Here is a 16392-nt window from a genome sequence, read left to right as displayed (position 1 = left end):
CTCATTCTGATAATAATCATTCTGCTTCGGCATTCGGGTCCATTTTTAGCTCAACTAGCCGGAGCTTTAGTGAGTCCAGGCTGCAGAGAGGAAGCCTGTGGAAGCTGAACTTCATCCAGCTGCTCATTTTGTTCTGACAAGTCGGAAACACGTAGAAACTAACTAGTATTAGTGGTAGCAACAAGCCGAGCCTCGTGGCAGTCGGAGATGACATTATCCAGGTCAGAGGTCAGTAGGTCAACCTACAGACCCCGGATGTTGATAACAGCTAACCCCGGACTCAGAGGGGAATAGCACTAGCCTATCATAACTAAATGTTGGTGAAATGAACGAGTTTCTCTGCATATAATGTGTTATTTAGAGGCTGCATTGCGCTGCCCCGTGTACTCGCATTATACGGATATACGCGGCTCTCGGCTGGAGCTAATTTCAGAAGGACTCCAAATGACACCAAAGTTATCTGGGTGAGTAAATGATCGTATTTTATGCTAGAAATAAGGTCCAGGTTGTTAAAAAAAAATGGTAATTATCCTTTAATTACTTAATTACAGTTCATAGGATAGAAAAAGACTGTTGTTCTCACCAAAGGTAAAAAAGGTAAAAAAGATAAAAAAGAATGAGGCCGGCCAACCAGTGTAAAAGTTATGACCTGGTGTGTCTGATCTGACCTGCTGTGGTTCTCACACTGCAGTGATGTTTCCCTCTGCTCATCATCAGACTCTGGTGAACACTGACACACAGATCAGTGACGACGACTGCTTCACCAAACTTCAAACTGCCCGTGTCTCTGGAAGGCTGCTGTGTTCACGATGCTGTTGTTGAAGAGTCTAGAAGGAAAACACAGAGCAGAGAGTGAACGTCACTCACTGACACACGACAACGTGTGAGTGAACTCATCAGAGCTGCTCACTCTGATGTGAACTCACCGCACGGACTCCATGGACGGGTTGATGGAGACCAGCTGCAGCAACTGGACTGTAGACGCATCAGTGATGTTGTTGTGACTCAAACTGGAACACACACACACACACACACACACACACACACACACACACACACACACACACACACACACACACACACACACAGGAAGACAGGACAATCAAATGAGACATTAAGTTCATACTTAAAGGGCATTGCCATAATCCCTATAGTCATAGCAGTAGGTTCGTTACCTTTAATTGTCGGTGCAAGCTATTTTTAGAACGGCGGAGCAGAGCCGTGAGCTGCTCAGAGCTACGCTACGGAGGCTAATGGGATTTCTTGGTTTCCCTCATCAAACTCATCAAATACACAATCCAACAACTCCACAACGCTCTGGTGGACAAGTTGTGACCTGCACATTCACCACGCTATGAGATAATAACAGAACGTTACCAGACAGAGTTGTTTTAGAGGGAAATTCATGCAAAACCGCTGATGTGCGTTGCCTTCAGGGACAGTTTTTCATCAAGCAGTCTCTGTATTTACCTCGAAAACGGCTCCATTTCGTAACGTTCTGTTATTATCTCATAGCGTGGTGAATGTGCAGGTCACAACTTGTCCACCAGAGCGTTGTGGAGTTGTTGGATTGTGTATTTGATGAGTTTGATGAGGGAAACCAAGAAATCCCATGAGCCTCCGTAGCGTAGCTCTGAGCACCTCGGGGCTGCGCTCCGCAGTTCTAAAAATAGCTTGCACCGACAATTAAAGGTAACGAACCTACTGCTATGACTATAGGGATTATGGCAATGGGCCAATTTGCCAAAATGTTGAACTATCCCTTTAAGGGAGAAAAATAGCCTAAAATCTCAAAATGGATCAGTTTTTGCCTGTTAGCGTCTCACCCTAAGTGTCCAGAAACATTTGTCCACATGACGCACTGACAGGAATCTTCAGATGCTATAAACTAGAATAATGTTTGGATGCAGGACTATATTTATATTTCTGGATCTTTCATTTCACGTGAACTCCTGTTAATGTTGTTTAATAAATATTTAAAGCTGACACTACATCACACACAGTGTTGTGCCATGAACAGTGTGACACTCACTCCAGGACTTGGACTTTGTGCAGATGTGTGGTGAGTGTGAGCAGCAGCTGGTCAGTGAGCCGACAGTGACTGAGGTCCAGCTCCTTCAGTCCTTCAGACGAGTCCAGCATCCGGCCCAGATCTCCACAGACCCTCTGATCCAGAGCCGTGTGACTGAGGTCCAGCTCTCCACCCAGGGCTCCGCTCAGGGACACCGCCCGTCTCACCGTGTCCCTCTCAGAGCTCACAGGAACCAGGGACAGCAGGCGGAGGACGACGGCTTTACTGGCTCTGCAACACAACAACAGAGACAGACTGTCATGGTGCATGAACATGAAAGAGAAGCAGCTTCCTCTCTGCTTGAGCTCAGCGTGGGGTCTCTGCACCTGAGGCGGACTTTGTGTAGGACAGGAAACAGTAGGTCCAGTCCGCTGTCGTCCACCTCACAGTCTCTCAGGTCCAGCTGAGCGTCCTGGCTGCTACGTGTCAGGACGGAGGAGAGGGCGCTGCAGTCCTCAGCAGTCAGACACAGAGTCTCAGGCTGGTCCTGCTCCGACAGATCCACTGAGCGGGAACAGGACAGATCCAACCTGCACCGAGTGGCTCTCAGCAGCCCTGATGCTGCCTCCTGCTGGACGCCACAGGCAGCGCAGCAGTGGATCAACCTCAGCAGCAGGTTCCTGTCAACACTGATACATACATCACTGTGTTAAAGGGGAATTCCGGTCATTTTTGACCCCTAAATCGTTTTCCTGATGGTCACCCAGTGTTGGGGGGAGCAAAAACGCGACTAAAGTTGATGCAGGCAAACCGGAGTTACACCATGGCTACCCGGCGCTAGGGATAGCGACAACGCTAACCCATGGAGGCAATTCTTTCAACCACAACAAACACTCAAAAAACAATCAAATATCTATGGTACATGACTGGAATCCTTAGAGACACCACTGAACTCATATAGTGTACAGTATAAACAGTATAAACTTTGTGATGATTTCTTTACAAAAATAAACGGTGGAGCCGTGCAGTGGTAATGTCCAAAATATTTCTGACCGTTTATTTTTGTAAAGAAATCATCACAACAAGGAAAAAGTGTTAGTTTCTGTGGCGGGGAGAGCAGGCGCTCTGCGATCGGATAGTAATGTCTTTCGAGGATGTTTCAGAGTTCGGCTGTCTGAAGTGAGTGAGTACATGCAAAAACACAAAGTTTATACTGTTTATACTGTTCACTATATGATATCAGTGGTGTGTTGTAAGGATTCCAGTCATGTACCATAGATATTTGATTGTTTTCTTAGTGTTTGTTGTGGTTGAAAGCACTGTTCCCTCTAAGGTGTTTTACTGTGCAATTGCACACTGCTCCCCACCTCTTTGCCCAGAAGACAAAAAAAAGTTGCACACTCAAATATCCATGACCATTTCTCCTTAATGTGCGCTTCGAATTGTGAAATTTATGACCTAAACCATGGTCTGTAGTGCAACTATGATTTAAGTTTTTGCTTGAGAATTATTATTACTGTTAATATCAAGAATGCTTCTGTGCCAAGAGCTGATGACACCAACTTGATGTTAGGTATTTTTTTCATATTGTATGGCAATAAATGCAAAATCTATTTTGCCAAAACAATATAGTATTTTGTTATCATTAACTGTAACTGACCTAGATATGGAGTAGCCTAGGTAATGCTGTCAAAATAATCTGTTATTAATCATAATAGTAATAGCCAATTGTATTGATATTTGGAGTTGGAGAGGTGAGGCCATAGCACCAGCATGTGGACGTACTGTGTACGCTTGAGTTTTCGCTCACAGTCGCTCAAGCAGGTCATCAGGGGAGTTGAATTTCTGCTCAGGAGTTTCGAAAATTAGAGGGAACATTGGTTGAAAGAATTGCCCCCATGGGTTAGCGTTGTCGCTATCCCTAGCGCCAGGTAGCCATGGTGTAACTCTGGTTTACCTGCATCAATTTTAGTCACGTTTTTTGCTCCAACCAACACTGGATGACCATCAGGACAACGATTTAGGGGTTAAAAATGACTGGAATTCCCCTTTAATGCACATCTACAGGGAAATACCACAGACTGATGATGGGAAGGAGCTCGTCTGTTTGTCTGACCTGAGCTGAGAAACTCTGTCCAGAGTGAAGAGGACGGACTCTGTCTCCTCTGCTGGTATGGAGCTCCACATCAGGTTCAGTTGAACTCTGTCACTGTGTCTGAGGGTGAGGAGCAGAGCAGCACAGTCCTCTGAGTCCAGCTCTGTGCAGGTCAGGTTGATCACATGACCAAGTGATCTCAGTAAACTGGGTAAACTCCGTCTGGACTGAGTTTCATAGATGTGTCTGATGGCAGTCAACACGAAGCTGGGAGTGGACCTGGAAAAACACCAGAACAGGGTTTAGATGTAGAGAAACAGCTGATGAAACAACAACAACAACAACACAAACAGACATGATTACAGAGGATCAACTGTTTGTCTGTGTCTGGTCAGAGGTCAAATGAAACATCGGTAACACTTTACTTAAATAGGTGTTCATAAGATTGACATAAAACTGTCATAACCATGACATAACAGCTGTCATAAACATCAATGAATACTTATGACAGCTGTCGTTAAGTGTCATTCGGTAAGTTATGTTTCTTTTATTGCAAAGTTGACATTATTTGAGATGTTTTTGTTCTGACAACTTGACATAAAGACAATTTAAACTGTCATAGCAGACCTAATTTCCAAACTTTAAAAAATATGTCAAGTTCTCATAACAAGGACATCTCAAATAATGTCAACTTTGCATCAAAAATGACATAACTTACCGAATGACACTTAACGACAGCTGTCATAAGTATTCACTGATGTTTATGACAGCTGTTATGTCATAGTTATGACAGTTTTATGTCAATCTTATGAAGACCTATTCAAGTAAAGTGTTACCGAAACATATATAAACTGATCACCGTTTAATGATGATCCTGTCCAGAAGGGGAAGCAGGTGAGAGAAGTTCTCCTGTAAGAAGTGGTGTTTCCTCAGGTCCACAGTGAAGCTCTGAGCTGGTGAATGCTGCAGCAGATAGTGAAGAAGATCCCAGTCCAGACAGCAGGAGCTCAGGTCTCCACCAGTCTTAGTCAAGGTGGACAACGTCAAGTCCTGGTCCTGGATTTCATGGAGGAAGGCCGGAAGCTGCTGGAGACTCTCTGCACTCAGTCTGTAGGTTCAACAAATAAAACTAGTGAATATACAACGTGTGTGTGTGACCACAGCAACTAGAGTGAAACTGTGAGACTCAGGAACAGTGTTGTTTTTGTTAACGATGACGATGACGAAATTATTTTGTTTGTTTTCGTTGACGAGACAAGAACGGAGGTAAATGTTAGTTGTCGGGCTGCGATTGCCTCTAAATTTTATATTGTGGATTGTCATTGCTCTAAAGCTTCACATGATTTAATAACGGCTCCGTCAAAAATAGAGCGATGTGCTGGGACGCTGCTGAGACGAGCCGCGGTGCGCCCGGTGCTTGTGATTAGAGTGGCAGGCAGCGATCAGCTCCGGTGACCGCGGTGCAGCCGTACCGCGGTGCTGACGGGTGGGTGATCAGACGTTCAAAATGCATGACATTTCTGCTTATTGTGCGTGTAATCTCTCAATTAAAAACCAAAAAGTATCTGCAATGCTGCTGCATCCCATCCTTGTGGTCACGCGCACCACCTGGCATGCAGCTTGAGCACATTCTGCTCAACACACCTGCCGTCACTCGACGAGAAGATTAAATATAATCCAACAGAAAAAAAGAATGCACTACTGTTACCACTTTGTCTGTGTGTAGGGTAGCTAATGCGTAATCCGTAGACCAGAAAATAGTATTTGCCATCTAAAACCTCCCTCCTCCCTTTATTATTGTAATTATTGAAAATAGCCGATCTACAAGCTCACAATGGGTTGAACCTATAGATCTGCTATGTTCACAAATTACGTGTCACACTCTTGTCAGATGAAAAAATCAGTTGAAATATGTTGGAAAAAAAGTTAAAAAGTTGAAATATGGAGATGCGGGCAGCAGTGGCTCGTGTGAATGTGTATGAATGATCATGGTGGTGGTCGGAGGGGCTGTTTGGCGCGAAATGACAGCCACGCCTCCGTCAGTCTGCCCCAGGGCAGCTGTGACTACACATGTAGTTTACCACCATGAATCGGTATGAATGAAATGTTACTGTACGCGTTTTGGGTATCGGGTATAAAAAAGCGCTATATAAATGTAATCCATTATTATTATTATTATTATTAGATAAAAGGTTTCTGCCCAATAGCAATGTCCAATAGCCTACTCATTGAATTAATTTGTTAAAAGACTTTTTTTTTTTTTTAACTAAAACTGACTAAAACCTTTTTGAGTTTTCGTCGACTAAAACTTGACTAAAACTATCACATATAGAAATGACAAAAATTGACTAAGACTAATAAGTATTTTAATCCAAAAGACTAAAACTAAGACTAAATCTAAAATGCCGGCCAAAAGCAACACTGCTCAGGAAAGACATTTACTTGACTGGTAGAGGACCGTGGTGAAGCAGCAGCGTAACCAGACACCAAGCAGGGACACAGAACTCAGTCAGGTCCAGATGTCTGACGTCCCAGTGTCTCAGCAGAGACGCCACGCCACCGACCACCTGCTGCACTTTCCCTTCTGCCGGCTGGACTTTCCCAGAGACAAGAGACAGCTCCTCAAGAGACACCGGACGGACCAAGCTCCTCCTCCTTACACATCGACACAGCAGCAAGGCCACGTGATTGGTCAGCCTGAGAGTCAAGAGACAGGACAGAGCAGCTGTCACATCAATAACACATCTTCAAAGAGGACAAGATGGCGTCATAGCAACAAGAGACAGTGATTATACCTCAGACTGTGCAGTCGTGTGGTGGATCTAAAGAGGAGGGAGACTCCTCTGACAGACACTTTACTGGGAGTCAGGGTGAGATCCACTTTAGAGGAACAACGTCTCAGAACCGTCCCCACGGTCCTGCAGGTCTTCCTGTCTAACTCTCCTGTGAAGAGCAGGGTGAAGTCCAGGAGCTGCAGCAGAGAGACCAGCTGCTCCACATCCTCTCTGGACCGGACAGAGATGGATGAACACACACTCTGGAAGAACTGAGGATCACAGCTGAAACACAACAGAACGGATCAACTGTGGAAACACATCTACAGCACAATAACAGACTCACTTTTTAAAGGGATAGTTCAACCAAAATTCAAATTTTACACCCTCATGTCGACTAAGGGCTGGGAGAATTTTCAGAGTCCTCCGTTCCTTCTCTGAGTTACGGGGGGGCTCCGTGCAGCAGTATTTGTCCATATAATGGTTGTGAATGGAGCTCACTTTTCTTCGTCCAAAAAGCCAAAAAACATCCAAATACCTCCATAGTGCTCATCTGTAATGTCCCTCTTGTATTGAAGCCCCGACATGAGAAATTGTTCGGAAAAAAATTAAATAAGTCTATATTTCAAGCTTGTTTGTAGCGGAAGCTCCCAGTGTCTCAGTTCACTGCTCTTCCTGTGTCACCGGCGGAACAATTTCTCATTTTGGGGCTTCAATACATGAGGGACATTACAGACAAGCACTATGGAGGTATTTGGATGTTTTTTGGTGTGTCTTTTTGCACGAAAAAAAGTAAGCCCCATTCACAACCATTATATGGACAAACACTGCTGCACGGACCCCCCCGTAACTCAGAGAAGGCACGGAGGACTCTGAAAGTTCTCCCAGCTCTTACGCCTAAATTCCACTGGATGCGGAACGGCTGCAGATCCGCTCCGGTACGGCGGCGGAGCCGTTACGTATTAATTATAATCACCGTGGCAACGTCCACCGACTCCGGGTCCGCTGCGTCGTGGGTCCGGAACGGCACCGGCATCCGGCAGCCCTCGCAAAAGATACGCAGAGCTTCTATTTTTGGCGGACGCCGGAGCACGGCGCATCAAGCAGCACAGAGCAGGTCGTGTATGACAGGAAATCGCGGGCAAAATACAAAATAAAACATCCGGTTAATTTTCAAAATAAAATACACCATGTTTACAGCGGAGCATATTTCCTGCTTTACACCTTGAAAACGTTGTAGGCTAATGGGCAGCGACCGGCCTGAAGTCAGCAGCTCGGAGGTTTTCAGACATCATTTCACCCCGTTTACACCATGGACAAGGAGATAGTGATTGTAAAATCAAGTCAGGTCAGCACCAAGTTGTTTCCTCTGGATTAAATTAATTGTTTTTGATTTTGTGGTTCACTTTATGGAAACTACAACCCGCTTTATCGCGAGATCACGTGTTCCCGCTGTGCGGCGGAGCCGCAACAATCAACATCACGGACGGAACCAGTGTGAGTTGACGGAGTCGGAGTACGCAGCCTTTCCGTAGCGGACCCGTTTCGGAATTGTTCCGCATCCAGTGGAATCCCGGCGTTAGTCGACATGAGGGTGAGGAGATAATGAGTGAAATTTGAATTTTGGGTGAACTATCCCTTTAAGGACACTAAGGATGAGCTGGGTAGAAGAATCTTCATAATGTTTGTCTGGTTTACCTGAGCTGTGAGATATAATGCAGACACTGCAGAAAACTCCTCACTTCACTCTCTTCACCTGACCAGCCTGTCAGCTCCACTGGTTTCTTCTCTGGTTGGAGTTTCAGCACTTCCAGGAGGATGGAGGTCTTTCTCTCTGAGAGGTTTATGATCCAGACTGAAGGAGCTGACTGGAGAACTGAGTGTAATGCTGGAAGGACTCTCAGACCTGTTTTAGTCTCATGGTCCTTCACATGGGAGAAAAGATCCAGCAGGAAATCACTCTGATATTCTGTATAATCATCGTCATCATCCATGTCTCTGTCACTCAGAGGGAATGATCTGTATCTGCACACTGATGTTAACGTCTTCAGTATCTTCTCTCCTGTCTGATGTTCTCTCTCTGCTGCTGCACAGATCAGATTCACAAACAACTGGACTCTATCAGAGACATTAAACCAGGGATAGAAACTGGAAGAGAAGAAAACATTGAATGAAGACGTCAGTATCAGAAACAGAGACACACAACACTGACATACAGGGAGTGGAGCTGCTAAAAGTCACTAAACAGCTGCTAATGAACAAAACACAGTCACATCAATCAGCCTGAAACTCAACTAACAACCACTTTTACTGACCAACTTCACTACATGTTGAAGGAACCAGGAATGTCAGACAACAGTGGTGGATCCTCCAATCACTGATCAATCAATTAGCTCCAAAGCCTGAAATACTGGACCTCCATTTACAACATCCATCACTCTGTTCAACTCTTTACAGATCAATAAAGTTGTAGTGAAGCCTCATCAGGATTCACACTGGTTTACTGTCACTTCATCATAATGATTCATTTTCATCTGTTCCTGTTTAAACATCCTGTGTGAACAACAAACATGGAGCTTGGTGAAGTGGAGTCCAATCAGTGCACTTTGTATAATTTAAATGAAGAATAATGTATATGGTATGTTGAAAAATTATTCACAAGTCAGATACTAAAAACACTCATAATCCATGATGTCATGATGTCATGGAAGCTGTAGGACCCACAGGTGCATTTAATGTAAAAAGTGAACATGCACGTTTTAGCCAGACTTTTCATCTTGCACATGTTTCTGCTTTCACATGCAAATGACTTGTTGCATTCATAAACATGTTCGGCATCAATTCTAGTCGGCTACAACATTATTACGCTTTGATAACGCTCTGTTTTCACCTGCCATCATTATCTGATGCTGTGTCTGAACAAGGTAAGGCAGCTGCGTAGGAGTTGATCCGTCACATACGCCGCCTCGGAGGGAGAGAAATTCTCCAGCAGGCAGGTAGCCTTCTACGTATTCCCTGCATGTTCCACACCACAACACGTAGCTGCCAGCTGACAAACCTGTCAGCTAATTTGCAGCACGATCGGCCGATGGCGATTAAATTAAAAATGCCAAAAAAACGCCAGACTGATCAATCAGACGGCGTTTAATGTGGACTGGTCAGTTCAACACTTCACCTTCAAACTAACAGTGAGCTGGTGTAGATGAAGAACACAGCTCCACTAATGGAAACTCAAGTCATGTTTAGTACAGTACATTTACCTGAGCTGTGAGATATAAGGCAGCCACTGCAGCAAACTCCTCACTTCACTCTCTTCACCTGACCAGCCTGTCAGCTCCACTGGTTTCTTCTCTGGTTGGAGTTTCATCACTTCCAGGAGGATGGAGGTCTTTCTCTCTGAGAGGTTTATGATCCAGACTGAAGGAGCTGACTGGAGAACTGACTGGAGAACTGAGTGTAATGCTGGAAGGACTCTCAGACCTGTTTTAGTCTCATGGTCCTTCACATGGGAGAAAACATCCAGCAGGAAATCACACTGATATTTTATATCATCATCCTCCATGTATCCGTCACTCAGAGGGAATGATCTGTGTCTGCACACTGATGTTAACGTCTCCAGTATCTTCTCTCCTGTCTGATGTTCTCTCTCTGCTGCTGCACAGAACAGATTCCCAAACAACTTGACTCCATCAGAGGCTTTAAACCTGTGAGAGAAACTGAAAGAAAAGAAAACATTGAATGAAGACGTCAGTATCAGAAACAGAGACACACAACACTGACATACAGGGAGTGGAGCTGCTAAAAGTCACTAAACAGCTGCTACTGAGCAAAAGACAACAGGATTGTTCAAATATGGAAAGAATCTAAATCACCATCATTTTGGTTCAGATTGAAATCATGATTATGTATGGAGCGTGGCGGTGGGAGGGCTATTTTTGTTGTGCCAACAACCTGCAACAGGTCTGAGGAGTTAACCAACCAGCCAACAATGACTCATTACATTTTCTTTGGTGAATGAAGTGACAAATGTTGATAGAAGGATGATTGTTCATTTGTAGAAGGATGTTGCTGTTATTGTTGCTGTGAAGGATATGCAACTGTTGTTTTAAGTATATGAGCTGAGGTTTTTTTTTCTTTTTCTAATTGTCCATTCATTCATGTGGGGTGGTGGAAAAAACACTTGTGCAGTGCACCTCAGTTTTATAATGTTGAGGTAAATCCTGTATATGTTTTTCTCCTCACGTTCCCATTCTAAAGAACTTGTTCTACCTTTCTTGTCAACAAAACAGGACTGCTCTCCCTCCGCCATTTTCACTCACGCTGATTTTTAAAAACCGCCGGTCACCAAACACGAGTTCACAGTCTTGACTGAGTGAATGTGGGGCAGGCAACCACTTTAACTGACCAACTTCACTACATGTTGAAGGAACCAGGAATGTCAGACAACAGTGGTGGATCCTCCAATCACTGATCAATCAATTAGCTCCAAAGCCTGAAATACTGGACCTCCATTTACAACATCCAATATTCTGTTCAACTCTTTACAGATCAATAATAAAGTTGTAGTGAAGCATCATCAGGATTCACACTGGTTTACTGTCACTTCATCATGATCTGTTGTTTAATTTGAATAAAGCAAATAAATAAAGTTCAATCTTCTAATAGATTAATTCTGTTACCTGAGCTGTGAGATATAAGGCAGCCACTGCAGAAAACTCCTCACTTCACTCTCTTCACCTGACCAGCCTGTCAGCTCCACTGGTTTCTTCTCTGGTTGGAGTTTCAGCACTTCCAGGAGGATGGAGGTCTTTCTCTCTGAGAGGTTTATGGTCCAGACTGAAGGAGCTGACAGGAGAACTGACTGGAGAACTGAGTGTAATGCTGGAAGGACTCTCAGACCTGTTTTAGTTTCATGGTCCTTCACATGGGAGAAAAGATCCAGCAGCAAATAACACTGATATTCTGTATAATCATATTGCATGTATCTCTTATCCAGAAAGAATAAACTGTGTCTGCACACTGATGTTAATGTCTCCAGTATCTTCTCTCCTGTCTGATGTTCTCTCTCTGCTGCTGCACAGAACAGATTCCCAAACAACTGGACTCCATCAGAGACGTCAAACTCTTCAGAGAAACTAAAAGAGAAGAAACATTGAATGAAGACGTCAGTATCAGAAACAGAGACACACAACACTGACATACAGGGAGTGGAGCTGCTAAAAGTCACTAAACAGCTGCTAATGAGCAAAACACAGTCACATAAATCAGCCTGAAACTCAACTAACAACCACTTTTACTGACCAACTTCACTACATGTTGAAGGAACCAGGGGGCTGTTGCACAAAACCAAGACAGCGGATTAAACTGGATTTTCCGGTTATCGTGGCTGAATTTAACTGGGGCTCGGTTGTATGAAAGCGGAAGCTCATCTCTTACCATGGAGATGTATTCTGTGCAGCTAGCCTACTCCTGACCAGGCTAACAGTCAGGTTTAACTTAACTCATCCTGGTGTTGTATTCATTAGATTCACATGACGTCACTGTGTTTCTGCGCCGCCATATTTGTGTCTGAATCAGGGCAATCTGGGCACAGATCACAGCATATCACGTTACCAGAACAAGTGGAGTAGTAGGAGGAAATCAGCAAGAGACCGAAAATTGACGTTATTTGAAAGATGCCAGGATTATATTGTGCTGTTGACTGTGATAGCAGTCGCCAAAAAAACCCCGGACTGCAGTTTTATTCCATCCCAAAAGACGTAAAGTTATAGGCGGAATAAATAGTTGATTGCAGGCAGTCTATCAGTCGCAGCATGGGCTGTGAGTCTCACAAAAAGAGGGGATTCACTTTTTTTTTTAAATAACATGGATATATTGAATTCTGCATTTTGATTACTTTCTTATTAATTAGCTACTCACTGATTCTGCATTAGGGTCTTTTATTTCTGTATAACAGACCGTTGCTAAGTAAAACGCACCGTTGCTAGGGACGCCGCTCTGATCAACGGAGCAGGGCAGAAGAACTATCAAGGATTTTTACCTTGTGTTTCATTTTTACCAGCTTCAGACTAATTGTGATGTTGAAATGACTTGTAGCTTGTCAGAGGGAGAGTGGAGGCTCTCTGCCTCCCTCACCGCTGCTGGAAACCAAACCTGCGATCAGAGCGGACAGAGCGGACGGGCCAGCGCAGAGACACAGCTGGTCTCTGCCACCGCGAGTCCGTGACACAAACGTGTCCCGTATCGTAATCTCTTATGACAGATAGGACTACATAAATGCACACATCGTAACATTACATGATAATTCATTAATCTAGTGATTGATTATCAAAAGCCCATTGAAAACAACTACACACGAGTCGACCGGGGGGAGGGTGAGGAGCAAACAGCGGAGAAGTGACCGGACTTCGGACTTTGATCAACATTACATCTCAAATTAATTAATTCACTCATAAACTGTGTAATAAGTGGGATAATATAGAGTTTGTCTGTTGTTATAGAGATATAAACCCAGACAGGATGTATGAAACCCTGTCATTTTGTCAAGAAACTGTCATTTCCATCCTGCGGTTTGCATGCTGTCATATGAGGAGAACTGTCAAATCGGACACAAATATGGCGGCGGTCCCTTCGACGTGACGTCACTGCAATCCATGAATAGGTTCAGTCAGCTGTGTTTTACAGATATTTCAGGGTCTAATTTTTATCAGCGCATTAAAACACCACAGATCCTCTGTCATTCAGAGAAGAAGCCTCTTTTATTAAACTACTGGAATTGTTACGTGTATTTCAAGACAGTTTTACCACCTGTTATATGAAGCTTGATGAATACTTTACACCTGGTTTAACAAATCTGTGATCAAATCATCCTGGATCAGCAAATGTGCAACGGACTGAGTCAGGATTCACTGAGGAGGCTTAGTCAAGTCTGACTTTATCAGTTATCCTTGATATCTTAATTCTACTTTTGTGCAACAGGCCCCAGGAATATCAGAGAAACAGACAGAGCAGTTAGATCTGTGGTCCTGAGGGAGAACTGATCTACTAATCATCACTACACTGACGATGCTGCAGCTGGTTGGACACAGGACTGTAGCCGAGTCTCTGTTTACTTTGGACTCAGCTGATAGAGGACTGATGAAAACAGGCTCAAAGTAACACAACTGTTCATGTGAACAACAAACATGGAGCTTGGTGAAGTGAACATGTATCAGCTCAGAGGAGAGGAGCTGGACTCTGGAGCTGTGTCTCCTTTCTGCCCAGAGGAACTCTGGGTAATGTAGTCATCACTACACTGTAGCAGCTGGAGTCACAATGTTCGCTCAGTAAAACTACACAGCATGATGTGATGTTCATGTGGACTGGTCAGTTCAACACTTCACCTTCAAACTAACAGTGAGCTGGTGTAGATGAAGAACACAGCTCCACTAATGGAAACTCAAGTCATGTTTAATACTGTATCTGCTCCCACTTTACCTGTCCAGGGACTACAGGCGGAAATTAGCAATTGTTGCTATAACCTGGCTTAAAGCATCTCTTCTTGTTTTAAAATTAATGTTTTTTGTGCATTGTCCCTGTTTTAAATAAATAAATAAATTCATTAATTCAGTACATTTACCTGAGCTGTGAGATATAAGGCAGCCACTGCAGAAAACTCCTCACTTCACTCTCTTCACCTGACCAGTCTGTCAGCTCCACTGATTTCTTCTCTGGTTGGAGTTTCAGCACTTCCAGGAGGATGGAGGTCTTTCTCTCTGAGAGGTTTATGATCCAGACTGAAGGAGCTGACTGGAGAACTGACTGGAGAACTGAGTGTAATGCTGGAAGGACTCTCAGACCTGTTTTAGTTTCATGGTCCTTCACATGGGAGAAAAGATCCAGCAGCAAATAACACTGATATTCTGTATAATCATATTGCATGTATCTCTTATCCAGAAAGAATAAACTGTGTCTGCACACTGATGTTAACGTCTCCAGTATCTTCTCTCCTGTCTGATGTTCTCTCTCTGCTGCTGCACAGAACAGATTCCCAAACAACTTGACTCCATCAGAGACGTCAAACTCTTTAGAGAAACTGGAAGAGAAGAAAACATTGAAGACGTCAGTATCAGAAACAGAGACACACAACACTGACATACAGGGAGTGGAGCTGCTAAAAGTCACTAAACAGCTGCTAATGAGCAAAACACAGTCACATCAATCAGCCTGAAACTCAACTAACAACCACTTTTACTGACCAACTTCACTACATGTTGAAGGAACCAGGAATGTCAGACAACAGTGGTGGATCCTCCAATCACTGATCAATCAATTAGCTCCAAAGCCTGAAATACTGGACCTCCATTTACAACATCCATCATTCTGTTCAACTCTTTACAGATCAATAAAGTTGTAGTGAAGCATCATCAGGATTCAGGAGGCTCACCGACATGAAGTGCATGTTTTGTGTTGAGATGCGGCTGGAGATGAGCTAGCTTCATACCACTGTTTGCTTCGCTTATTTCTCCCCACAGAAGCAAAAAAAACAAAAACACGATGGCTCGAGTGGGTTGCAACTCGTGGACGTATATCCCTTCATCACAAATTCTTCTGAATACTGTCGGGATTTTACTGGCTCTGGTTTCACCTTTTTATCACTTATCCCTCCGTGTTTCAGCAGTGCTGCCGCTACACGTCAACCGTAACTCCGTTGTTTGATTGACAGGCGATACCATGTGGCAAATGCCAGGTTGGGTTAAACCATCTGGTGTGGGGGAGACTCGTTTTTTTTTAGGATAATTAATTAAGTAGCCCACTGAATATAAGATTTAGTTCATGAATTTAGACATATATTTTATTGAAATATCCATTATATAATTATTTTAATGGATTTTGGAATTTATACATTTTTTAATACGGTATATATTTCAAATCTCACGTACCCCCATTTGAGAAACACTGTTCTAATAGATTAATTCTGTTACCTGAGCTGTGAGATATAAGGCAGACACTGCAGAAAACTCCTCACTTCACTCTCTTCACCTGACCAGCCTGTCAGCTCCACTGGTTTCTTCTCTGGTTGGAGTTTCAGCACTTCCAGGAGGATGGAGGTCTTTCTCTCTGAGAGGTTTATGATCCAGACTGGAGGAGCTGACTGGAGAACTGACTGGAGAACTGAGTGTAATGCTGGAAGGACTCTCAGACCTGTTTTAGTTTCATGGTCCTTCACACAGGAAAAAAGATCCAGTAGGAAAGTACACTGATACTTTATATCATCAGCATCCATGTCTCTGTCACTCAGAGGGAATGAACTGTATCTGCACACTGATGTTAACGTCTCCAGTATCTTCTCTCCTGTCTGATGTTCTCTCTCTGCTGCTGCACAGATCAGATTCACAAACAACTGGACTTCCTCAGAGGCTTTAAACCTGTGACAGAAACTGGAAGAGAAGAAACATTGAATGAAGACGTCAGTATCAGAAACAGAGACACACAACACTGACATACAGGGAGTGGAGCTGCTAAAAGTCACT

General features: G+C 43.8%; 1 protein-coding gene across 3 annotated transcripts in view; it reads right to left on the bottom strand.

Annotated features, from left to right (window-relative positions):
* Positions 1 to 607: 607 nt before the first annotated feature.
* LOC310991971 (uncharacterized protein) overlaps positions 608 to 16392 on the bottom strand; it is a 54916-nt gene continuing 39131 nt past the window's right edge. The window contains exons 7-19 of one of the 3 annotated variants that reach the window (XM_083979905.1): positions 15844 to 16299; positions 14499 to 14954; positions 11560 to 12015; positions 10141 to 10596; positions 8579 to 9028; positions 6902 to 7165; positions 6549 to 6803; positions 4966 to 5214; positions 4128 to 4385; positions 2398 to 2700; positions 2033 to 2302; positions 927 to 1010; positions 608 to 827 (exon numbers count right to left, since the gene is read on the bottom strand). In XM_083979905.1, the coding sequence (XP_083836031.1) occupies positions 761 to 827; positions 927 to 1010; positions 2033 to 2302; positions 2398 to 2700; positions 4128 to 4385; positions 4966 to 5214; positions 6549 to 6803; positions 6902 to 7165; positions 8579 to 9028; positions 10141 to 10596; positions 11560 to 12015; positions 14499 to 14954; positions 15844 to 16299 (4024 nt within the window). In that variant the 3' untranslated portion in view covers positions 608 to 760. The remainder of the gene's footprint in view (positions 828 to 926; positions 1011 to 2032; positions 2303 to 2397; positions 2701 to 4127; positions 4386 to 4965; positions 5215 to 6548; positions 6804 to 6901; positions 7166 to 8578; positions 9029 to 10140; positions 10597 to 11559; positions 12016 to 14498; positions 14955 to 15843; positions 16300 to 16392) is intronic. The other 2 variants (XM_083979906.1, XM_083979907.1) reach the window with 2 other exon arrangements.

This window comes from Trachurus trachurus (assembly GCF_905171665.1).
Source record: "Trachurus trachurus genome assembly, chromosome: 9".
Classification (NCBI taxonomy): Eukaryota; Metazoa; Chordata; class Actinopteri; order Carangiformes; family Carangidae; genus Trachurus; species Trachurus trachurus.
This window is presented reverse-complemented; position numbering and strand designations above follow the sequence as displayed.